The sequence below is a fragment of the Cetorhinus maximus genome, chromosome 20, assembly GCF_964194155.1.
Source record: "Cetorhinus maximus chromosome 20, sCetMax3.hap1.1, whole genome shotgun sequence".
NCBI classification, from domain to species: Eukaryota; Metazoa; Chordata; class Chondrichthyes; order Lamniformes; family Cetorhinidae; genus Cetorhinus; species Cetorhinus maximus.
In genome coordinates, this window is record NC_135898.1 from 37,423,625 (window position 1) to 37,450,271 (window position 26,647).

The 26,647-nt window shown below is 48.5% G+C and overlaps 1 protein-coding gene across 1 annotated transcript in view; it reads right to left on the reverse strand.

The window, feature by feature from the left end:
• phyhiplb (phytanoyl-CoA 2-hydroxylase interacting protein-like b) overlaps nt 1-23,051 on the reverse strand; it is a 52,261-nt gene extending 29,210 nt beyond the window's left edge. The window contains exon 1 of the mRNA XM_078565905.1: nt 22,814-23,051. Coding sequence (XP_078422031.1) covers nt 22,814-22,919 — 106 coding nt within the window. The 5' untranslated portion in view covers nt 22,920-23,051. The remainder of the gene's footprint in view (nt 1-22,813) is intronic.
• Between the last annotated feature and the right edge of the window lie 3,596 nt (nt 23,052-26,647).

The window sequence follows — 26,647 nt, forward strand, 5'->3', positions numbered from 1 at the left end:
TTTTAATAGATAATGGGGATTCATATGCTAGTCCAAATTAAGGTTCAGAAAGTTCAATAAGGTGTCTCACAAGAGGATTGTTAAAAAATAAGAAAAATAGCAATACTGGATAGATAGGAAACAAATGGTATGAGTAACTGGGCGTCGCTCCAGTTTCAGGAAAGTTGGAAGCGGTACATGCTAAAAGCCAGTGCTTTTTATTATTTTTGCAGTGCAAATGCAGCAATTACTTGACACTCATAGGAGATTTACACAAAGCTCTGTTTTTTTTTGCCAGAATATAGCAAAATGGCACAAATTGTCCAGCAATTTGGGGTGAATCACAACCCAGGGCATACCTCTTCCTCATCATAAATTGCTGGGGATTTTTTGCACATTAGTAACAGTGTAAAGTGCAAACGTGTTATTTTTGCAGCAACTTTTGGGCCAGTGATAAATTTATACAAACCACTAGAGCACAACTGGAGTGCTGTTTTGGGCTCTCAGTGGTAGTGCCGTAATTTTTCTCTTCTGTCTTGCCCAGCTGCCCAACCTGTACTGCAGAAATTCCCACGTCTAACCTCTATTTCGCAACTGGCCAAGGTGCCCTAACCTGTGCTATTTAACTATCTAACTACATGAAAAATCTGGTATCTGCGGGAGCTTGTTGTCATCTTTTTTCATTATAATGTCCTATGTACACATTTAAAATGAAAAATGCTCATGGTATAATTATAATTACTCTTGCCATTGGAAGTGCTTAAATGCCATATTAATATGGGTACAGAAATTTAGAATAGAAATGAAAAATTAAGGAATGGATTGACATTAAAATGGAGACAGCATCACATCTGTGCACCTTGTTCCACTCAGCATCATTCTTATCAAAGTCACAAATGACATTCTATGTGACCTATTTTATTCTATCACAGGATGTGGGTGTTGCTGGCCAGGCCAGCATTTATTGCCCATCCTTAATTGCCCTTGAGAAGGTGGTGGTGAGCTGCCTTCTTGAACTGCTGCAGTCCATGTGGTGTAGGTATACCCACAGTGCTATTGGGAAGGGAGGGCAGGATCTTTAGGTCAGCGAGCGGGGGGCGGGGCCTGCTCACTGACTCGTAAAATGACGCGCGATGATATCGGGCAGAACTTGCGAAGTCACCCCGCATCACTTCCATTTTCAGGTCGGTGGGGGCACAGCCGAAACAGCTGTGCACCGCCGACCTGTCAACGACCTACTGAGGCCATTTAAAAAGTATTTATTGCAATTAATGGACCTGCCCGTTCAATCTTAAAGTTGGCGGGCAGGCCGGAAGCCCTAGCAGGCTTAAGAAAAAGCATGAAACCTCATCCTCAGGCGGGATGAGGTTTCATGAGGGTTTTTAAATATTTAATAAAGGTTTCACTGAAAGTGATGGACATGTCCCAACTCATGTGACGGTGTCACATGAGAGGACATGTCAGGGAAATTTTGTTTTTGTCTCTTTAACATTTTTAAATTTGGAGCCAATCTCCCTGAGGTAGCTCTCAGCTGAAGGAATCCCCTCACCTGCACAGGGAGTGCATAGCACTTCCTGGCGGACATCACGCTGGGCGGGCCTTAATTGGCCCGCCCACGCAAATTGGCAGCGCGCCCCATCGGAGATGCGCCTGCCCGCGCCCGTTCCTGCACTTCCCCCCCGACGGTGGGAAAATTCTTCCCGGAGTTCCAGGATTTTGACCCAGTGACAGTGAAGGAACGGCGATATAGTTCCAAGTCAGGATGGTGTGTAATTTGGAGGGGAATGTGCACTTCTAGGTGGTAAAGATCGTGGGTTTGGAAGGTGCTGTCAAAGGAGCCTTGGTGAGTTGATGTGGTGCATCTTTTGGATTGTATAGAGGGGAGCCAGTAGACTTACTGTACTTGGATTTCCAGAAGGCATTTGATAAGGTGCCACATCAAAGGTTATTGCAGAAAATAAAAGCTCATAGTGTAGGGGTTAATATATTAGCATTGACAGAAGATTGGCTGGTTGGCAGAAAACAGAGAGCATGCATAAATGGGCCTTTGTCTGATTGACTGATGAGTGGAGTCCCACAGGAGGGTTGGGCTGGGGCCTCAACTTTTTACAACTTACATCAATGATTTATATGAAGAGTATGAAGGCATGGTAGCTAAATTTGGAGACGAGACAAAGATAGGTAGCAAAGTATGGTGTGAAGAAGACATAAGCAGTTTGCAGACAGATATAGATAGGTTGAATGAATGCACAAAAATTTGGCAGATGGTGTATAATTTGGTAAAATTTAAAGTTGTTCACTTTGGCAGGAAGAATAAAAAAGCAGAGTATTCCTTAAATGGAGAACAGCTGCAGAATTCCAAGCTGCAGAGGGATCTAGGTGTTCTACTGCATGAGTCACAAAAAGTTAGTATGCAGGTACAGCAAGTAATCAAGAAGGCTAATGGAATGCTATCCTTTATTACGAGAGGAATTGAAAATAAAAGTAAGGCTGTTATGCTTCAGTTATACAGGGCATTGGTGAGACCGCATCTCCAATATTGTGTGCAGTTTTGGTTTCCTTATTTAAGGAAGGATGTAAATGCATTAGAGGCGGTTCAGTGGAGGTTTACTAGATTGATATCTGGACTGAGCAGATTGTCTTATGAGGATAGGTTGGACAGGCTGGACTTGTTTTCACTGGAGTTTAGAAGAGTGAGAGAGGTGGCTTGGTTGAAGTATATAAGGTCCTGAATGGTCTTGATAAGGTGGATATGGAAAGGATGTTTCCTCTTGTCAGTGTGTCCAGAACGAGGGGGCACTTTTTAAAATTAGGGGTGGCCCTTTTAGGACAGAGATGTGGAGAAATTTTTTCTCTCAGGGGTTGTGTGACTTTGGAACTCTGCCTCAGAAGGTAGTGGAGGCAGAGTCACTGAATATTTTTAAGGCAGAGGTCGATAGATTCTTGTTAGGCAAGGGAATCAAAGGTTATCAGGGGTAGATGGGAATGCAGAACTCGAAACACAAACAGATCAGCCATGATCTTATTGAATGGCGGAGCAGGCTCGAGGAGCCAAATGGACTATTTCATATGCTAATGTTTGTCTGTTCATGTGAAGCACTGAATTCCTTATTGAATTTCAACTGCCGCCTGGCTCTGTTGGTCAACCAACTACATACCCACCTGGGATCCAGCAATGATCCTCAGCATTGGGTGAGTGTTGTACCAGTAGCAACCACCACCACCCTGGTGGTGTTGCCATTCAATGGAGCCTGCAAAGCTCTAATTGGTCGGCTGATCTCAGCGGGTGAGATTTACACCCCTGGGGTCCTGGATCCCAAGGAAAGGCTTTCCATTAGCCTGTAAAGTGTCTGAGTGGCGCATGATGCGGTGGGTCTTCCAGGGAAGAGGCAATGCGGGGCTCTTGCCGCTCTGACAACCCAGACCTCTGTTGCCTCCATAAAATTCCAGCATGTGTTGACTAATGAGAATGTTGGGGGTGAGAGGAAACGGGTGCAGTGAGAGAGACAGAGAGAGAGAAAGCAAACTGGTCCATGCATGACATGGCTGCAGCAAATGGTCTTTGGATAGAATGCATGGAGGAACATCCTGGAGGGGAGAGATGGGTATATTTATAAGTAGTATTGTTGAGAGTTATGAAGCCTGGCTCCTATCACTTACAGCAGGGCTGTATTACACAGTTTTAAAGTTCAGAATATATATTATGGCTTTAGTTAATTAAATTCATTCCACCCCACCATCAACCAACTCAGTTGGTTTTGTTAATCCACTGCCACTGATATGATGATCCTGTGTTAAGGAGTACAGTAGTATTAACATTGGTCAAACTATCTTAATGCTATAACAACTTAAACCACTCTAACTGAATTAATACTCTTATCCCTAAATCTTCAATTCTTTTTTTAAATCCAAAAGAAGCAAAAAAGTTAAAACATTGTTGTCAGTTTCTTTGGCTACAAGAGTGTAGGAAAACACAGCTTGTAACAAATAGCCATTTTAAAAATAGCCCATTTTATAAAACCCAGATGCTGATCCTGTCATCCTTTGCATGTTAATAAGCATATGTAGAATACTGCCAAAGTTTGAAAAGACTATTGTTGAATCTTTTTACCAATCTCTAATTAGCTTTATAAATGCAAACTTTTCACAGACACATTTTACATATATGTTCATACCCAGTACTGCACGAATGATACTGTATTCAGTTAATTTGTGTTTATATTTATTTAAGCACCAGACATGACAGTCATCAGTTCACTACATTGTGTTGCAGTGAATTACATAGAATATCAAATACAGGAGAACGATTAAAGTAGAAATTGGATCACACAGTCAATTATGGGAACAAATACGCCACACCCTAATGCTTGGTTTTGACCATTTTGTGGGGCAGGCAGGAAAATGGAGTTATGGTTACAATCAGATCAGCCATGATCTTATTGAATGGCAGAGCAGGCTCTAGGGGTCGAATGGCCCATTCCTGCTCCTAGTTCTTATGTTCTTATTTTTCAGGCGTCCTTAGCAGTTGCCTAAAACAGGTGTTAGGCCACTTAAGTTTGTAAATGAAGGGTTTAATGCCTGTTTTAGGGCCCTTCTTGGAAAGTGAATATTGCAAAGCAGAGTAGGAATCAGGATTCTTCATTAGCTGCTGCAGTCTAAGAAGCAGTCACCACCAAAAGTATAGTTTTGAAGAAAATACATGTTTTTAAAAGCTCCCATGAAGCCATGAGGATCAGAGTGCTCCTCCCACTCTACAGTATCCCATTTGTTCCCCTTACAGTTCTAAATCCCTGGGAGTTACCTTAGAGCTTCTGGCAGCATGGTGAACAGCCTGAAATTCATCTTTTTCAAAACGTAGGCGTGACAAGAACAAGGACAAATCTAGAAAAATATAAATCACTGTGGCTGCTAGATCTGAGTAATAGTATTTTGTACAGTGTACTAATTATGGAATCACAGAATCTTACAACACAGGAGGAAGCCATTCAGCCCGTTGTCATCTCCTTGACACAGCCATTCAGTCCCACTTCCCTGTTTTTTCCCAAAAGCCCTGTAATTTTTCCTAATTAAGTACATATTTAATTCATTTTTGAAAGTCCCTTTTGAATCTGCTTCTGCCACCCTTGCGGAGGTGAATGTCAGATCATAATAACTCAATGTGGAACAAAATTTCTCATCTCCATAAGGAGAAAAATCCCAGTGTCTCTAGCCTCTCCACATAATTAAAATCCCATGCCCCTGGTATAGTTTTGATGCTTCTCTTCTACACCAACACCAAGACGTTGACATCATTTCTCAAGTATGGTGGCCAGAGCTAAAAACGTTACACCAGCTGAGGCCTAAACAGTGACTTATAATGGTTTAGCATAACTTCTAGATTACTCCAAGCATCAGTGTTATAGACATATTTTAAACCTGACCACAGATAGAGATGTGTGGGTGGAGAATATTGATTTTTCTGTGAGTGCAGTTTAAAGTTATAGCACTCTGGACATCTGTAGAAATATAGGAACAGTAGTAGGCCATTCGTCCCCTCAAGTTTGTTCTGTCATTCAATTAAAACATAGCTGATAACTTAACTCTCCTTATCTATCTTTGATTCATATCCCTTGATAACCTTAACTAATAAAAAATCTGTTGATCTCAGTATTGAAAATTTCAATTGAGCCAACATGTACAGCATTGCAAATACATCAATAAGGTCAGCCCTCAACCTTATAAACTAAAGGGAAAACAAGTCAAATTTATGCAACTTGTCCTCATAATTTAACCCTTTAAGCCATGGTATCATTTTGGTGAAGCTGCACTCCAACATCAATATATCCTTCCTGAGGTGCATTGCCCAAAAGTAAACACCATACTCCAGATGGGATGTGACAAAAACTCAGTACAACTGAAACTTAACTTCTTCCGCTTTGTGTTGCAACCTGTTTGAGATAAAGGCCAACATTCCATTTGATTATGTTTTGTATCTGTACACTAACTTTTAGTTATGTGTATACCTGGACAACTAAATACCTTTAGTGCTGTACAGTTCTCAGTCTCTCACCATTAAGAAAATGTTCAGATTTGTCTTCCCTGGATCCAAGGTGGATGACCTCACACTTCCTCAAATTGAGCTCCATCTGCTAGCTTTGCCAATTCACTTAATCTGCCTAAATACCATATAAATTCCTGCTCTCATCCACATAAATTACTGTGCCTCCTAATACGGTCAAATGAAAACTCTGACATTTCTTCATCCAAGTCATTGATGCAAATAGTGAAAAACTAAGTCCCCAGATTCCTGAAGGAACATTACTTGTACATTCCACCAATCAAAGTACACTTCCTTAATCCCTAGTCTCAGTTTCCAACCTCCCAACCAATTACTAACCCAAGTTTGAACTGGGGCCTCAGCTTTTCACCACTTCCGTACTCTCTTTTTCACTAATGTCTCATGCAGAAACTTATCAAATGTGTTCTGGAAGTCTAAATGGACAAAATCCACGGACACTCCCGTCCACTGTGTTAGTGACTGCCTCAAAAAATTCAACTGGATTACTCAGACATGACCGTTGCTTCATAAATCCATGATGGCTCGGAGTATTGAACAAGTATGAACTAGTCAGTCACTCTGACCCTGATGCTAGATTTCAGGAACTTCCCCACAACTTACATTAAACCATCAGATCTGTAGATTCCTGACTTTGTCCTCCCTTTTGTCTTAAATAAAGGAGCGAAATTTGAAATTTTCCAATCCAAAAGGCACAATTCCCAAACCTACAGAGCTTTGGAAAAATATGACTAACGCACCTGTAATGTCCACACCAAATTATTTTAATATCTATGGTGTAAATCAACTGGCCCTGGAAATAAGCCTATCTTAAGTCTCATTATTTTCTCCATTAAGTTCCTAATCTTGACGCATTTTTAGATTCCTTTGTACTGCTGATATTTGTCCTCTTCCTCTGCTGTGTAAATGGATACAAAATATTCATTTAACAAGTCTGCCATTTCCTTGTTATCCTTTATACTATTACCTGCACCTGTCTTTAAATGGCCCACATTCCTGCTTACCACCCTTTCTCTGAATATACCACTCTTTCTCTGTATCTTGCTATGAGGCAAGGTTATTATTTTTATCCTTTAACAGGTGTTTTGTTGTTACTTCTCTGTTCTTGAAATACTTATTGCATTTTTCTCTCCTTCTGTGCTGAGCTTTCATCTTACCTCTTATTTTTCACAGAATTACACAGAACATACAGCAAACAGGCCAATCAGCTCAATTAGTCTGGTATTTATGCTCCATTCCACTTCCCTCATACCTTTCAGCATATCTTGCTATTTCCTTTTCCCTCCTATACTCTTCCTTTGAAAGCATCTAAGATATTTGCCTCAACCACTTCTATGGTAGCAATTCCACATTCTAACCAATCCCTGAATGAAGAATTATTCTTTCATGGGATGTGGGCGTCACTGGCTCAGCAAGCATTTGTTGCCCATCCTTAATTTTCCTACTGGACTTAGTAGAAACTATCTTGTATTTATAGATGCTAGTTTTGGATTCTCCCACAAATGAAAACATTCCTGTTTCAGTCCATTCATAATTTTGGAAGACCTCCATCAGGTCATGTCTAAGTTTTCTCCCCTCTAAAGGAAAAGCCCCAGCCTGTTCAATCTTTCCTAATAACTGTACCCTCTCCGTTCTAATAGCATTTATCCTTAGGTTATTATTTTCTCCACCTTCTTCCCTTCATTTACTTGATTAAAGCCTTTTTTCATTTCACACCTACCTCCTGACACAGACTAAACAGGCCCTCCCTCTGTATTCTTGCCTATGTCATTGGTTCCAAAGTGGATCACAACAACTGGTTCTACTCTTCTCTTTTTGCCAATCGGAAATATTCCTGGTAGGCAACACAATCCGGATGCTGTTCCCACCCTAGGGAACTACTTCCTGCTATACAGAGCCTTGGTTGGCATTCCGGCCATCCTATCCATAGCCATCTTCTGTATTCTCACAGCTATTACTACATTGTACCTGTTGGATAAGGCCATTTTCTGAAGTCAGAGTCAGAAGCTCAACATAAATATTAAATGAGGATTGACTCTGGAAGATTTGGTAGGGTTGATTGTGCATAGAACACACAAACATCGCGCCCACTTCACAGCCTTTGATTTTTTTTTTAAAGCCAACAAAAGAAGCTCTCTCATGTTCTACTATTCACCTAGCCAGTTTCTCTTAGGAGGCGGCCTTTCCAATTCTGGAACCATGATCTACGATAAGTTGGGCAGAATTTACAAAACTTAGCAGTAGTTGGTTCAGTTACGTAGTACTATCACTTATAAATCAGATAGCTCTGAGTTCAAGCTTCATTCCAGGACCCAAGCACATAATCTAGGTTGACATTATTGTAGGAAGCACTACATTATTGATGGTTGTCTTTCAGTTGATATGTTGACTTAAGATCCCAGCTACCTATTCAAGTAGATGTACCTGATTTCATAGCACTATTAAGAGCAAGGAAGTTCTTTCAGTATCTTAGCCAAAGCTTATCTCTCAGCGCCAAAATGAAACAAACTGGTCACTGCACTTATTTCCTGTTTTCAGAAGCGTGAATGTGCTAAACAGCTTTCTAGTTCGCCTATAGGACTCATGCTAGTACATCTAAGTATTTATTAATTGTGCAGGTACCATATAAATGCAACTTCTGTCTTAAGTAAAAATTACATGAACAGCTTTGAAAATATTTATTTAAAGAAACTTCAATTCAAGTTTGATTTGGTGAGGTGGCAGATAGAATTCTGGAATAACTCTCTCTTGTTGGAAACAGAATTGTGAATCTACTTTTTTTTAAGAAACTGTGGTTTAGAGAGTAATTGAAAAAGGAAAGAAGGGCAAAGAGAGAGTATGAAAAGAGACTGGCAGATAAAATAAAAATGTAGTAAAAGGAGGGGTGGGATGATTAGGCATAAGTACACAAAAATAAACATTTTAAAAATGAGAGAAGCATGTCCCCACATGTGACTCAGTCACATGAAGACGGACATGTTTAAAATTATGTTTGAATTTTTAAAAAAAATTACTTCTGGAAACCTCATCCCGACCGTGGATGAGGTTTCATAAAAAATCCAAAGGCAGTCTGGCTGATTCGACAGCCCGCCAACTGAATGGTTGGACGGGCAGTGAAAAATACAAATTAATTACCTGCTTAAGGGCATTAATGGGCCTCTTAATTGTCGGCGGGCACACTGCTGACTCTCATGCGCGCCTGCCAGCCGAAAGATCATGTATGATTTTACGCCCGATTGGGTCAGGTGCACGCCACCCGTGGGACGTAAGATCCTACCCAAAGGGTACAATTCTAAAAGAAATGCAGAAGTAGAGGGACCTGGGTGTTTATGTGCATAAATCATTGAAGGTGATAGGACAGGTTGAGAAATTATACTGAAGCTTACGTTTTATACATAGGGGCACAGAGCACAAAAGCAAGTTATGAACCTTCATAAAACACTGGTTCAGCCTCAACAGGAAGGATGTGATGATTTTAGATAGGGTGCAGAAAAAAATTACAAGAATGGTTCCGACGATGGGAGACTTCTGTTATGTGGATTGATTTGCGAAGCTGGGGCTGTTCCCCTTGGAGAGGAGGTGGTTAAGAGGAGATTTGTTAGACGCGTTCAAAGTCATGATGGACCTGGAGAGCATAAATGGAGAGAAACTGTTCCCATTAGAAGAAGATCGAGAATCCTAAGGTGATGAACAAAAGAACCAGAGGCGACATGAAAAAAAACTTCTTTATGGTTTGGAATCAGAATGCACTGCCTGAGAGTGTGGTGGAGACAGATTCAATTGAGGTTTTTAAAAGGGAACTGGATAATTATCTGAAGAGAAAAGATTTTACTGAGCTACAGGGAAAAGGTTGAGGAATGGGACTAGCTGAGTTGCTGTTGCAGAGAACTGACACAAAGACAATGGGCTGACTGGGGCCCTTCTGTGCTGTAACCATTCTGTGATTCTAGTATAGATACATTCAAGGAAGTTGATAAACACATGGGGAAGAAAGAATCTGAAGGTTACCCTGATAGTGTGATCAAGAAGGGTGGGAGGAGGCTTGTGTGGAACATAAACACCAACATAAATGGAGTAGGCCAAATAGCCTGTTTCCGTGCTGTAAATTCCATGTAAAGTTGCCAGCAGGGAATACAAGCAGTGTACCTCAAATCCTCAGGCCATCAATGCTAAGGAATTAATGTGAATCACTCTCTCTCCCCACCCTCTCTTCCCCCCACACACACACTCTCACCCCCCTGACACTCTCTCTCTCCTCCCCACATTCTCACCCTCTCCCCCACCTCTTCATACTCTCTCTCCTCCCATTCCCTCATTCTCTCTCAGTCTCTAGTCGCTCAATTACTCAGACGCCAGTGGGCGCCACTGCTCCCCTAAGCCATGCACCACTGTTCTGGCTGCCTCGCCTGAGCCCCACACTGTCGTCCTGGCTGCCTCCCCTGAGCACTGCACCATCTATCTGGCTGCCTCGCCTAGACCCCACACCGTCGTTCCTACTGCCTCGTCTGTGCCCCATACTGCTGCTCCGGCTGCCTCGCCTGTGGCCTGTACTGCCACTTTGGCTGCCTCGCCTGGGCCCCGCACTGCCACTCCGGCTGCCTCCCCTGGGCCCCGTACTGCCACTCCGGCTGCCTCGCCTGGGACCCGTACTGCCGCTCCGGCTGCCTCGCCTGGGACCCGCACTGCCGCTCCGGCTGCCTCGCCTGGGCCCCGTACTGCCGCTCCGGCTGCCTCGCCTGGGCCCCGTACTGCCGCTCCGGCTGCCTCGCCTGGGACCCGTACTGCCGCTCCGGCTGCCTCGCTTGGGCCCCGTACTGCCGCTCCGGCTGCCTCGCTTGGGCCCCGTACTGCCGCTCCGGCTGCCTCGCCTGGGACCCGTACTGCCGCTCCGGCTGCCTCGCCTGGGACCCGTACTGCCGCTCCGGCTGCCTCGCCTGGGCCCCGTACTGCCGCTCCGGCTGCCTCGCCTGGGCCCCGTACTGCCGCTCCGGCTGCCTCGCCTGGGACCCGTACTGCCGCTCCGGCTGCCTCCCCTGGGCCCCGTACTGCCGCTCCGGCTGCCTCGCCTGGGCCCCGTACTGCCGCTCCGGCTGCCTCGCCTGGGTCCCGTACTGCCGCTCCGGCTGCCTCGCTTGGGCCCCGTACTGCCGCTCCGGCTACCTCACCTGGGCCCCGTACTGCCGCTCCGGCTGCCTCGCCTGGGACCCGTACTGCCGCTCCGGCTGCCTCGCCTGGGCCCCGTACTGCCGCTCCGGCTGCCTCGCCTGGGACCCGTACTGCCGCTCCGGCTGCCTCCCCTGAGCCCCGTACTGCCGCTCCGGCTGCCTCCCCTGGGCCCCGTACTGCCGCTCCGGCTGCCTCGCCTGGGACCCGTACTGCCGCTCCGGCTGCCTCGCCTGGGACCCGTACTGCCGCTCCGGCTGCCTCACTTGGGCCCCGTACTGCCGCTCCGGCTGCCTCCTCTGGGCTCCGTACTGCCGCTCTGGCTGCCTCCTCTGGGCTCCGTACTGCCGCTCTGGCTGCCTCCTCTGGGCTCCGTACTGCCGCTCCGGCTGCCTCGCCTGGGCCCCGTACTGCCGCTCCGGCTGCCTCGCCTGGGACCCGTACTGCCGCTCCGGCTGCCTCCCCTGAGCCCCGTACTGCCGCTCCGGCTGCCTCCCCTGGGACCCGTACTGCCGCTCCGGCTGCCTCGCCTGGGACCCGTACTGCCGCTCCAGCTGCCTCGCCTGGGACCCGTACTGCCGCTCCGGCTGCCTCGCCTGGGACCCGTACTGCCGCTCCGGCTGCCTCGCCTGGGACCCGTACTGCCGCTCCGGCTGCCTCACTTGGGCCCCGTACTGCCGCTCTGGCTGCCTCCTCTGGGCTCCGTACTGCCGCTCTGGCTGCCTCCTCTGGGCTCCGTACTGCCGCTCTGGCTGCCTCCTCTGGGCTCCGTACTGCCGCTCCGGCTGCCTCGCCTGGGCCCCGTACTGCCGCTCCGGCTGCCTCGCCTGGGACCCGTACTGCCGCTCCGGCTGCCTCCCCTGAGCCCCGTACTGCCGCTCCGGCTGCCTCCCCTGGGACCCGTACTGCCGCTCCGGCTGCCTCGCCTGGGACCCGTACTGCCGCTCCAGCTGCCTCGCCTGGGACCCGTACTGCCGCTCCGGCTGCCTCGCCTGGGACCCGTACTGCCGCTCCGGCTGCCTCCCCTGGGACCCGTACTGCCGCTCCGGCTGCCTCGCCTGGGACCCGTACTGCCGCTCCAGCTGCCTCGCCTGGGACCCGTACTGCCGCTCCGGCTGCCTCACTTGGGCCCCGTACTGCCGCTCTGGCTGCCTCCCCTGAGCCCCGTACTGCCGCTCCGGCTGCCTCCCCTGGGACCCGTACTGCCGCTCCGGCTGCCTCGCCTGGGACCCGTACTGCCGCTCCAGCTGCCTCGCCTGGGACCCGTACTGCCGCTCCGGCTGCCTCCCCTGAGCCCCGTACTGCCGCTCCGGCTGCCTCCCCTGGGACCCGTACTGCCGCTCCGGCTGCCTCGCCTGGGACCCGTACTGCCGCTCCAGCTGCCTCGCCTGGGACCCGTACTGCCGCTCCGGCTGCCTCACTTGGGCCCCGTACTGCCGCTCTGGCTGCCTCCTCTGGGCTCCGTACTGCCGCTCTGGCTGCCTCCTCTGGGCTCCGTACTGCCGCTCTGGCTGCCTCCTCTGGGCTCCGTACTGCCGCTCCGGCTGCCTCGCCTGGGCCTCGTACTGCCACTCCGGCTGCCTCGCCTGGGCCTCGTACTGCCGCTCTGGCTGCCTCGCCTGGGCTCCACACCGTCGTTCCTACTGCCTCACCTGGGCCTAGTACTACCGCTCTGGCTGCCTCGCCTAGGCCCCACACCGTCGCTCCAGCTGCCTCCCGTGTCCCGCACTGCCCCTCCAGCTGCCTCCCCTGGGCTCCGCACTGCCCCTCCAGCTGCCTCCCCTGTGTCCCGCACTGCCCCTCCAGCTGCCTCCCCTGGGCTCCGTACTGCCGCTCCAGCTGCCCCCCTGGGCCTCGTACTGCCGCTCCGGCTGCCTCACCTGTGTCCCGCACTGCCGCTCTGGCTGCCTCGCCTGTGCTCTGCACTGCCGCTCCAGCTGCCTCGCCTGGGCCCCGCACCGCCGGCCCGGCTGCCACGCCTGGACCCCACACCATCGCTCCAGCTGCCTTGTCTGGGTCCCGCACTGCCGCTCCAGCTGCCTCGCACTCCGGACCCTGAAATTTACCTTCAATACTCACCTTCCCACTCTTTGCTGCTCGTCCAACAATAGGCTGGTTTCTCACTGATTTGCTGTTGATAGGCTCACTAGTGCAGAGAGGAACAAGTCTGTGATTGGATCTGAGCAGCTTTACAGCATTTTTCAAGTATCAGCCACTTGAATGTCCAGGTTTGGTGGGCCTCATTGAGTTTACAAGTCTGCTTGAAATTGAAGGTGTTTGAGTGGCGCTCCGATGCGCTTTGGCAGCACTACACCACTGATGTGTAGGACAAAATTACACGATCAAATTTACTTACAAGTAAAGTAATATCCAGAAGCAAAGACAATCATAGTAGTTACACAATGTAACTAGAATCACCTCCAAAGGTATTTTTTGTTTAGTTGACTCAGTCTCTGGAGTGGAAAATTCCGCCCTAAATATTGAAACGGCACACGGGCACACATTCACTCTCTGCAGCCCAGGACTTGTCGTGGCAAGCAGCAGAATGGCCCCCATAGAACCATAGAACACTACAGCACAGAAAACAGGCCATTCGGCCCTTCTAGTCTGCGCCGAAATATTATTCCGCTAGTCCCATTGACCGGCACCTAGTCCATAACCCTCCAGACCTCTCCCATCTATGTATCTATCTAATTTATTCTTAAAACTTAAGAGTGAGAAGAGACAAACTGTCAGAAGAGACAAACTGTGTGCACCGAAGCTCAGCGACAAGGGACTGGCAACACTCCTCCAGGCAGTCGAGGACCAGCAGGAGGTCCCCCCCCCCAGCCCCGTGATGGGACCTGAAGGTCCACCAACATCACCACCAAGGCTTGAAAGGAGGTCACCAGGGTGGTTAGCACCTGCGGCCCTCAGATGAGAATCGCTCTCCAGTGCAGAAAAGAGGATGAATAATCTCATCCACTCTGCCAGGGTAAGTCAACCTTCTCCTCATTCTCAATTCACACTCTCATAAGGGTTACAGTCCACAGGGATCTCACACAAAGGACATCACCACTAATTCTCTCACACACACTTTTACATCTTCATCTCTTGTCACATTCTGCACAAGTCACGTCTTCAACCCTTACACAGGTCCACTCAGCACATGCAGCAGTCAGGCATGCTTATCATCTGCTTTGGCATCCATCCTGCTCACAGTCAGTCTGTCTGTCTTTATGCAGCTCAAGATCACCCACGATAATAATGAAAGATCCCAGACAGGAGGCGGGATGCCAGAGCTCAGGCCAATTACCCGTTTTGAAGAGCAGGCAGCAGAGCTGTTTGGCGAGGACAGGGACTGTTCCTGCACCAAAGGCAAGATCAGCATCTCCCAACATGCCAGTGAGGCCCCATCCACTAGTCTTCGCTCATCCTCCAAAACTGTGAGTGCTCTTTAACGTAGATGACAATCCAGCCAATCACTAATTATCTCTTCTCTCTATTACCGCCACCAATAGGGAAAGGAAGAGACACACCCGCAGCCAGCCCATCAGCCCCAAGACCACCTCGGGCAAGGATCCTGAGGACCTACTGAATGTAGAGCCGTCACCACATTTACCTGCACTCTTCACCAGCACAGAGACACACACCTCAATGGGACCTAACTTTAGAGCAAACTCGGAGTCACCATCTGGTCAGCACAGGACAGATTATGGACCACAGCAGGCGGAGGCAGTGACAGCCAAGGTCTCCCGCGCTCAGAGGACTGCTGGAGGCTAGGCTCCTGCTGAGTCCGAATCTGATGACAAGCCTCTGGTATTGACCTTCAGAGATGTTGGAGCCTTCGGTGGCATTCATGCGAAAACCAGTGATTGATGATTGTCCTCCTTGAGGTGCCTTGCAACACTGCCATGAGTGCACTGAGGTTTGCAGTGCTGCTCCTGCCTGTTGAAGGTTGCCATAACCAGTGAAATGTTGGCGCGATGCTTGAAAATACTGCACAATATCTAATTTCTTCACAGTGAGTGCTGGTGGAGTTCTTATCCCGTAACAGAACGGCCACATGCTCCAAAGGCTGCCTAGCTTCTAAGGATGATGCAAGGTTGTGACTACTCATTCCGAGACTGATGTCCTTCATTGAGATGCTGAGGATAGCAAAGAAGGTGTTGATTTCTAGACTGCATGGAGAGAACAGGTGAAAGAGGCTCATATGAGTTAGTCATCTTCATTGTCCTGGAACTTTGTGGCTATCTCCTCATTGGATGCGCAGCTCCTTCATCTCTCCACCTGGCAATTCAACCCCCCTTTGGAGCGCCAGTTTATATAGAGTGCAGCAAACCACGATAATGTGGGGCACCCTCTGGGGAGAGTACTGGAGAGCGCCACCTGACCGGTCCAGACATCCGAAATGCATCTTCAGCATTCCAATGGTCTGCTCAATCAAGGAGCATATTGCCGAATGAGCAGCCTTTTACCTCTCCTCTGAAGCACTCTGTGGCCAGTGAATGTAGCGTCATTAGCCTGATGTAGCCTTTGTCACCGATTAGCCAACCCTGAATGCTCTGTGGAATTGGTCTTTCCACTTCAGCTTCTGGGTCTTCATGGTGCCCGACTGGCCTATGTTCCTCAGGGCAAGGCTCTTCCCTTTGCCCTGCCTGATGGCAACAGGCCCTTCTTCTCCTCCTCAGTTGCACGAGAACCATGAAAAAGGCAGCGTTATCTGCTGTCTCCATTGTGTACTCCTCATCTCTGTGGAAAAACTGAACAGACTCATGATTGAACATTATCTTGCAATGATCATCATCCATCGTCAAGCTATGGGTCATTGTGATGTCCTTGGAGTGCCCTCATTCCAGGCATTCCATCCCCGGATCCTCCCTTACAATTGTAGCACAGCCATAAGGATCACTGGAAGATGAGTTCCCCCCAACACCCCAGGCATGACAGCGCTTTCAAAAAGGGGGCTGGATCTGGATGAGTACAGCCAGGCACTATCAGCCTCAGTCAGGGCACTATCAGGCTGCCTCCTTTGGAGCAACTAGAGCCCAGCCTTGCACTAATGTAATGACTGTAATCATTGAGCTGTGTAAAGCCTGAACCTCTCAGTGCGATGTGTAGAGGCCTTTTGAGCATTTTACATATGAACTTTAGTCGTGGCCCTTTTACAGTTGGATGCTTCTAGCCTTTGTGCATTCCTATGAGAGGGACAAATGGTCATTCAAACACAATCAACATGTGGCCCCAAGCTGTGATGGATTCTCGCAAGAATACACACCATGAGTTAATTTGCCCAAATCCTTCAATTGGCATTTGAGTCTTCCTAAAATGTTTCAGCTGAGCCTTGATCTTCAGGTTCTAAAGCAGAAATTAGGGTGCCTTTTAATTGGCCCAAAAGTACAGCAGTCCACACCTCCCACAAGCCCTCAGACCTCTCTCCTGGCAATTCTTTTTCCTAGGTTATTTTTCAACTGCATCATGCCATCGGCTGTCAAAATATTGTTGCTCCACTTTTATTATGAGGCCAGCTTCCAACACCCCACCAGCCTTGACTCCCATCACTGTCCAAGTTCCTCCTATTGTCCTAGAAGATCATCATGTGCAAGGTCTCCTCCCTCCGATCACTCTCCTGCCTCCCCCTCTAACCCTGGAGCCCATCAAAATTATTGTAGATATCCCTGTCCTCCCACTGAGCCGTTTTCTGTGGATGTCCCGATGCCTCATGTCAACCTCACCCCTCCCCATCTTGAGGCCCTAAGCACAGTGGCCTACCGAGACCCATCCTATGAGACCATCAAGTGCACGCCCTCTTACTTACCAGTTTCCATTTACAGGCTGCAGATGCCTCCCCTGACTGTGACTGTGCCATCTGTGACCCATCAAGCCACCAAACCCCAGGACCCAAATGTGTGAGGGACTGACCAATCCCTGCACACTATGCTGTGCACGAGTAACACAACACGGACAAACCCTCCCCGCCCTGGACTGGGACCCAGACATATGTCCCAGGCACAGCTTTGTAGCATGGTGCACACTGCCCCAGGACTGTATCTGCTTTCTGGCCCCAACTACATGGTGCACATTGCCCCAGGACTGCCTCAGACTTATGCCCCCTCTTCCTTTCACCACCCCCTCACCAGTCATGTGTCCCTGTCCAGCTCTTCCCTCCTGTGCTCCAGTCAACAATCCCGCCCCCCCAGTCATGTGTCTCTGTCACCCCTTCCAACTTGTTTTATACCCCACCCCCTACAGTCAAGCGTTCACCTTGCAGCCCCTTCCCTTCCCACTGGTCTTGCCTGAGCAGCCTTGGTATGGAGTTGGAGCAGCTGTGGACGCTTTGAAAGGTAAGCAACCACTGCGCATACAAACCTTGAATTCATGAGTGAAGTGCAGTTTGCCAGGTGCATGCCGGTAACATCCGGTCATGATTCCCACTGGTCCAATTAGCCACCAGCGCCGCCATTGGATTTGAAATGGGAGCATGATTCCGGCGAATTGGGTTTTATAATGAGTATTTATGAAATGCAAAGGCATGCAAGTGCAACACGGCACGGTGGGCAACCCGACCCGCCATGAAAACTGGGAGGGAAAAAAAAATCACAATCCTTTTTTATGCCAGTAGAAAACTGACTTTTGGCCGCACTGTGAATTTTCTGGTCCGGCTGCCAAGATACCGGCCGCTGGCAGGGCTGGAAAATCCAGCCCATAGTCTGAATTTACTTTTTCTCTCTTGGCGTGCATGAATGCTGCACGTTTAGCATTGGTGCAATGCAGTTTGTATTCGAACAGATGTTATGTTGGCAGTGCGGAGTCAGAGTCGCAGCTCAGACCTAACTTCAAAGTGAAGGACTTAGGGTCCCATCATATCTATGTGACAACACATGGAATGCAAACATACTGCTGTATCAACTTGGCTTGCCAAATGCTGAGATGATGTGTTGGATCCTGTGGACACTTTGGTCAGGATTCTATCAGGCCAACAGGGGTCTCGTCCACAAGTCGGAGTGCCGGCGGGGAACTCCCGTCACTTCTGTGGGAGAGGCCCCAGAATCAAATTGGTTACCATTGGCCCTTCCCCAAGATTAAGATCCCTGGTGGTGAAAGCCTCAACCGCAGAGGGATGTCGGATAATCAGCAGCCAGCAGCTCCTCAGTGGGAAGGCTGGCAGCTGGCAGCAATGCACCTACCACAGATCGAGGATGATCAAAGGTGAGTGAAGATGAAATGGGGCGTTGGTCGGCCTTCGGAGGATTCAGGGGAGCCATGCGGCCCCGCATTTATTCCCTGAGCCACCACTAAATCGTGTGTGTTCAGGGATAACGGGTGTCAATTGGCTCATTAATCATTAAAGCTTCCAGGAATGCAGTGTCACTCCCTTCTATCCTCCGATTTAATCATGTCAGGTTTTGCTGCCACCAGGAGACGGACGTGGGGCCTCTCCCATGATTAAGTGGGTCCAGTCGCCATGTTTCCTGCTGTGGTGGGCTGTTTTAAATTCAGCCCTTTGTATTCTAGCCTGAACTTAATTTAATTTTGTTTCCAAAACATTAACATTTCAGTAAAATACCTGTTGGAAGACAGTTCTGCCCATACAATTACCCAGGCATCTGCAGAGCTCTATCCTAAACAAAAACATTTAGGTTCCAGCCACGCAGAGGCCAAGCAATGTTAACAGAGTTCTACCTGGCTGGAGTCCACACTGCAGCTACTGATCTCCAACCAAACAAATTGGATGCGTAGTGGGTGAAACATTTCCCAAAAATCCTTTCTTATCCCAGCAAATTTCATTTACAAGGCAAAGTAGAGATCGAAAGATTACAAGGCAGTTGTGGAATTATATGTGTGTGTCCTCTGCAGTAAAAGATGACCTTTTGAAGGTACATAGATAATATGCGCCACAGCAAAAGACGCATTAAAGGGCCATGAAATTCTTATCCCAGTGATGTTTACAACTAACAGCTGGAAAGCACAACCAGGATCAATGGGGTTTGAATGAAATCAGCATACAAAGTACCTCTTGATATTCAATAACTCTATGATAAATTAACTAACTTAGCACCAGCAGCTACTGCAGCTTGATCCAGACACACCATCTGTAGGTCCCATTATAATTGTCACAAGGAAATGCTTAAGGGCGCCACAATTTTGAAACGATTAGTAAAATATACATGGCTCACAGAACAAATCATCTATTTGGCATCACACTTATGTCCTCTAATAAAGCTATTTTGTGGCCACACTTTATGAAAATATGCCTCTTTGAGAATGGGCTTGAAGACAAGGTGAAATTTCAATGGTCAAAAATTTTAGAAACATCAAAAAATCCATAAGCATCGATAACTAGACAAGAAAGAATGTCGACAGTGAGAAACAATCCACAGCCTCAAGGTTGGAGTGTGCTCTTCTAATCACATGGAACAGAAAAGGTCACATGGTCAATGATCCACAACAAAACCGTCTGTCATTTTACAGATTATGCACTTTGCTCAGGACAGCTCCAATTTAGTGTACGGTAGATGCCAAGAATGAAGAAATGGGTTATTTGACATGTTTCATGATAAAAAAAACATTTATATTAAAGCATATGTTCGTTAATTCTTATTCCATATAAATTCTGCACCTTGAAAAGTGCTAGTTATAACAGGAGATTATGTCAAATCTCAAGTACAGAACATTCATCTTCAGTTCCCCAAATTACACAAGTGTGAAATTTTGCATAATTTAATCTAGCAGACTTTAGTTTAACTCCAAATGAGTTTAAGAAAACTATATCTCAATAATACTTTTGTGACTGCTGAAATTTTCATTTCCCACCTCTGGCCTCAGCTTCAGTTTCAGGTCGCCAGCTCTACTCTGAACTACCCAGGATGTTTGGCTTCCAATGCTATATCAGCTTCAAGTCTCCTGCCATAAACCAACCTCAAGCCTTTGGCTGTGTTAACACTCCCCTAGTTGTAGCCCAACACGACTAGCTGGTAATCTGGCATTAAAGTTTCTGATTTATTATATTGTATAAATTACAATTAATATTTTTATAAAGTTTTTTGCACGCTATAGATTTTATATCAAAAATACATTATATAAATCTTATTTACTATTTTAATTATATAGATCAAAATTAATAAGATATTAGGGTTTGCATTATATTAAAACAAAGTATAAATAATATCAAATATTAAATGTTATTAGTGTACTTTCAGGAAATTAACTTAGGTCTTCATTGGTTTTGGGAATACAACAGATCAACTTATAACCTCACAAATCTGCTCTAGGTCCCCTGTAGCGTCTTACCCCCTGTCCAGCTCCATTTTCAGTTGTTACCACCTAACCAGCCCTCTAAAAATGAGCACCTGCAACCTGTTCACTCTATAGCTTAAATATGATTATTCTCTGACTTACTAGCTCCTTCATTTCTCTGTACTTTGCAAAAGACATTCCCTCTTTCCTATTATAACACCTCCTCCTCACTGCATCTCTGCTAAGGCCAATTAAAGATTCCTAAGAAAAAGCAAAATACTGTGAATGCTGGAAATCTGAAACAAAAACAAAAATTGCTGGAAAAACTCAGCAGGTTTGATAGCATCTGTGGAGAGGAAGACAGAGTTAACGTTTCGAGTCTGTATGACTCTTCATCAGAACTAAAAAGAAATTGAAATGTAGTGAAATATAAGCTGTTTTAAGGTGGGGTGGGACAGGTGGAGCTGGATAGAGGGCCAGTGATAGGTGGAGGCAAAGAAAAGATTGCCAAAGATGTCATAAACAAATTAAAGATTCCTTACTGGCCTCGGCACTTCACTGTACTGCATTTTCCTGTATCGAGTACACCGTTACCATCTTATACCATTCAGTGAATTCTAGAGAACCTTAGTAAAATCTGGGAAATTCAGACTGAAAACACAAAACTGAAAACTAAAAGATTTGAAAAGGCAACAGTTACAGAACTGCTGTGAAACACAAAGCTAATGTAAATCTAATTGAATGGCTATACATAAAGCAAGACTATACACAGTATTCTTTATTTGCTCAGATCTCATCAGAATTACTTGTGTGATAAATAAAATCCATTAACCATAAACACTGAATTTTACATGTGAAATATCTGAGCATGTCATAATAAAGGTTGTTAATGATAGTTCACTGATCCTTGCGAGGACAGATTAGTCTGCAAGAATGGATCCCGCTTTCATCAATTTCTATTCATCTTCCAACACTGTTCCACCTGTCAATATGTATCAAGAATTTCATTAAATATAATGAAAACCTAGAAACCACAGACTCTCACAACTTGGCTCAGTTTGCCCCATGTTGAATAGGATTCTCAGAAAAGGTGCAAGTCTTATTGTGCTTAAAACAAAACACTTTCACTTCAAGTAAACTGACACTTCAATATCTCTTACATAAGGTGCATGGACCATTGTTCAGCCTGAGAAAATAATACAAAGTCCTCATGCTAATCATTCTGAATGGCTCCAAATACAGTCTGAAAGTTCACTTTCTGAACTGATAAGGAACAAAACCTTGAATGCCCACTGGAAGAACCTACTGCACAGTTTAAACGGTCTATGATTTTCAGTATGGTGCTCTCTAATCTGCCTTGTTATTTTGGGATGATTTACCCACATACCTTCTGCGGCTTCTTTGCTTTGACTTGAAGCTACTTTTAGATTTAATTTTTTGTGGTGGGATTCTCGAACCATCTACCTAGATAATTGATGTGCTCTGCATTTGGCATAAATGTTATACATTATTGTTTGATTTTTGAAAAAAAAACAAACAAAATGTTATTCAAAAATACCAGCTGGGTAGCTGGTGGCAATTAGTGAAAATATGAAATACTACTGATGGAATTAATGCTCGCTAGAGAAACTTTTGCACCTGAATGACCTTGAGGCTTTTGAAAGATTGCTTTGTACTGAAGTTATGCTTCCGCACCATGACTGAAACAAATGCACATTATGTTAAACAGCTGTCATCACTATGACTATTCTGTTTTTAAGATACTGATACGGGGAACTTGAGCAGTCATTCTAACAATGCGACAAAAATACCAAAACTGCTACCAATTAAACATTAATCTCAAATAAATCCTTCCTGCATAGATGTGTGCTTTATTCTCGGGGCCGAAGTATTTCCGCAAAAGGCAAACCCAATTGTGTGCCTTGTTTGAACCAACCACTGTCCCCCACAGCAGTCAAGTATAGTGCATCTATTTTGTTCGGTTGCCCACTGCAGTAAGCACATTGAGCGATCCTTTCCTATCTTGTCCATGGTGCTGAATATCGAACCATGAAACGCACCCAATTTCCTTCACATTGTGTGAACTGTTTCACTCCACTGGACAAGCCATTATACATCTTCGCTATAAAAAGATTACATAATAAACGGTGAAGCACGCAGTGTGATTAAATCGACATTGTGAAAAGCCATCAGACAAACGGAATAACCTGCAAGAAATGAAAGCGCATCAGTTCCACTGAACAGGATTAATAGCTAGCTGGCATTCAGTGATAGAACTGAGCGTCAAATTGAATCACTGGGCGAATGTAAATGCCATGTACTTGACAATGAACAGGCGTGAGCCACCCGAGGTTAGCTTTCCATGAATTCGTCTGAATTCCTCCTTCTTACCAACCTTACCTTCTCTGTCACACAGTTGTATGGCCTCCAAACTGCTGATATTTTTCAGCATGTCGTCGCATGGGCTGGTCGGGCTACTGAGACTGTGGGCAAGATGTGCATCCATTTTGCAGTTTTACGAGGATTTGTTTTTTTTTGTTCTCCGCCTTCACCTTGACTGTCGGACTGGAATCGCTCGGGCGCTTTCACTGGCGAGAAAGGGGAACAGCGTCAGCTCCAGACTCAACTATTCAGCTCACTGCGAAGGGGAGAGAGAAAGCACAGCCATCAGCAATGCCTACAGCAAAAACAAAACACTGCCAGAGCTACACAAACTAATAGCGCTGCTTCACCTAAACCTCATCCAGCTGCCCCAGTTCAAACCCATCGCCTTCCTGGATATTTGACATTTCCAGCTCAACTGCTCCAACAGCCTGACCTGCTTTGGAAATGCCCGCAAGTTCCCTTACAGAGGGCACATCTTTTCCAGCGCCAGATCATTTATGAGGCATTCACATTCACCTCGTGTTGGCAGTGCCCGTTCATACTGGCACTCAGAGAAAGAAACTTCCAGAAACTGGCTGACTGGCAGCATCCCCTTCACCGGCTTCCCAGACCAACTCTCAGTCCCTCTCCCAACTTCAATCTCAGTCTTGCTTTCTCTCTCTCCTTCGATCCCAGTGTCTCTCTCTCTCCCGCTCCTTCAATCCTGTTTCTCTCCCTCTCTCTCCTACAATCCAGTGTCTCTCCCTCTCCTTCAATCCAGTGTCTCTCCCTCTCTCTCCTTCAATCCAGTGTCTCTCCCTCTCCTTCAATCCAGTGTCTCTCCCTCTCCTTCAATCCAGTGTCTCTTCCTCTCTCTCCCTCAATCCTGTTTCTCTCCCTCTCTCCTTCAAACCAGTGTCTCTCCCTCTCTCTCCTTCAATCCAGTGTCTCTCCCTCTCTCTCCTTCAATCCAGTGTCTCTCCCTCTCCTTCAATCCAGTGTCTCTTCCTCTCTCTCCTTCAATCCTGTTTCTCTCCCTCTCTCCTTCAAACCAGTGTCTCTCCCTTTCCTTCAATCGTTTCTCTCCCTCTCTCTCCTTCAGTCCTAGTGTCTCTCCCTTTCCTTCAATCCCAGTGTCTCTCCCTCAATCCCAGTGTCTCTCCCTCTCTCCTTCAATCCCAGTGTCTCTCCCTCAATCCCAATGTCTCTCCCTCTCTCCTTCAATCCCAGCGTCTCTCCCTCTCTCCTTCAATCCCAGTGTCTCTCCCTCTCCCCCTCAATCCCAGTGTCTCTCCCTTTCTCCTTCAATCACAGGGTCACTCCTTCTCTCCTAGTGTCTCCCTCTCTCCCCCCCTTCAATCCATGCCTTTCAGTTGTTTATTTCCACGCCCCACCCCTGATGTTTTATGACCCCTCCCCAGCATTTTATTCTCCTCCCCTGTGTTTTATTCTCCCCGCCTTCCAGTGTTTTATTTCCTCCCCTGCTGTGTTTCATTCCCCCACATGGGGTTTTATTCTCCACACCCCCCCCACACCCCAAGCCTCCAGTGTTTTCATTCCCCCCAGCAATGTTTTATTTCACCACCTCCCCCTGGTGTTTTTGCCCCCCCCCCCCCCCCTCCAGATGTTTTATTCCTCCCCTCACATTCACCCTCCCCCATTTATTCCACCTGTCCAGGTCCTCCACCCGATTCTATTCCCCCCTACCCCGTTTTAGGTCCCCACCCTGTGTTTTGATGGCCCCCCTCTCCCCTGGTGTTCTATTCGCCCGACCCACACCCTCCCTGGTGTTATAGTCACCCCCTCCCCTGGTATTTTATTCACCCCCTCCCACAACACTCCCCTCTCCCGGTGTCTTATTCCGCTCCCCTCCCCAGTGTCGTATTTCCCCCCTGCTGCTGCAGCTTATTCCACCATCCCCCCCATCCCCGTGTCTTAATCCTGCCCATCCCCGTGTCTCAATCCACCCCCATCCCCGTGTCTCAATCCACCCCCATCCCTATGTCTCAATCCCGCCCATCCCTGTGTCTCAATCCCTGCCATCCCCGTATCTCAATCCACCCCCATCCCCGTGTCTCAATCCCCCCCCCACCCCCGTGTTTCAATTCCCACCCACCATCCCCATGTCTCAATCCCCCCCCCATCCCCGTGTCTCAATCCCCCCCATCCCCGTGTCTCAATACCCCCTATCCCCGTGTCTCAATACCCCCCATCCCGGTGTCTCATTCCCCCCGTGTCTCATTCACCCCCAACCCCGTATCTCATTCCCCCCATCCCAGTGTCTCATTCCCCCCGTGTCTCATTCACCCCCAACCCCGTATCTCATTCCCCCCATCCCAGTGTCTCATTCTCCCCGCGTCTCACACCCCCCCGTGTCCCACACCCCACCACGTCTCACTCCACCCGCGTCTCACTCCCCCCTGGGTCTCACAACCCCCCGCGTTTCACTTCCCCCCCCCCCCGCGTCTCATTCCCCCCCCCCGCGTCTCATTCCCCCCCCGCGTCTCATTCCCCCCCCCGCGTCTCATTCCCCCCCCCGTGTCTCATCCACCCCCCATCTCATCCCCCCCCGCCATCTCATCCCCCCCACCCTGTCTCCCCCCCGTGTCCCTTTCTCCACCCCCCCCCTATCTCATCTCCCCCCCCCATCTCATCTCCCCCCCATCTCATCCCCCCCCCCATCTCATCTCCCCCCCCGTATCTCATCCCCCCCCCCCCCGTATCTCATCTCCCCCCCCCCCCGTATCTCATCTTCTCCCCCCCCCCCGTATCTCATCTTCCCCCCCCCCCCGTATCTCATCTTCCCCCCCCCCCCGTATCTCATCTCCCCCCCCCGTATCTCATCTTCCCCCCCCCCCGTATCTCATCTTCCACCCCCCCCCCCCCCGTATCTCATCTTCCCCCCCCCGTATCTCACCTCCCCCCACCCCCGTATCTCACCTCCCCCCCCCCGTATCTCACCTCCCCCCCCCCCCGTATCTCACCTCCCCCCCCCCCCGTATCTCATCTCCCCCCCCCCGTATCTCATCTCCCCCCCCCCCCGTATCTCATCTTCCCCCCCCCCACCCCCCCGTATCTCATCTTCCCCCCCCCCCCGTATCTCATCTTCCCCCCCCCCGTATCTCATCTCCCCCCCCCCCCCCGTATCTCATCCCCCCCCCCCCCGTATCTCATCTCCCCCCCCCCCCGTATCTCATCTTCCCCCCCACCCCCCCCGTATCTCATCTCCCCCCCCCCCGTATCTCATCTCCCCCCCCCCCCCGTATCTCATCTTCCCCCCCCCCCCCCCGTATCTCATCTTCCCCCCCCCCCCCCGTATCTCATCTTCCCCCCCCCCCCCCCGTATCTCATCTTCCCCCCCCCCCCCCCGTATCTCATCTTCCCCCCCCCCCCCCCGTATCTCATCTTCCCCCCCCCCCGTATCTCATCTTCCCCCCCCCCCCCGTATCTCATCTTCCCCCCCCCCCCGTATCTCATCTTCCCCCCCCCCCCGTATCTCATCTTCCCCCCCCCCCCCCCGTATCTCATCTTCCCCCCCCCCCCCCCGTATCTCATCTTCCACCCCCCCCCCCCCGTATCTCATCTTCCCCCCCCCCCCCCGTATCTCATCTTCCCCCCCCCCCCCGTATCTCATCTTCCCCCCCCCCCCCCGTATCTCATCTTCCCCCCCCCCCCCCCCCATCTCATCTTCCCCCCCCCCCCCCCCCCCCCATCTCATCTTCCCCCCCCCCCCCCCCCATCTCATCTTCCCCCCCCCCCCCCATCTCATCTTCCCCCCCCCCCCCCATCTCATCTTCCCCCCCCCCCCCATCTCATCTTCCCCCCCCCCCATCTCATCTTCCCCCCCCCCCCCATCTCATCTTCCCCCCC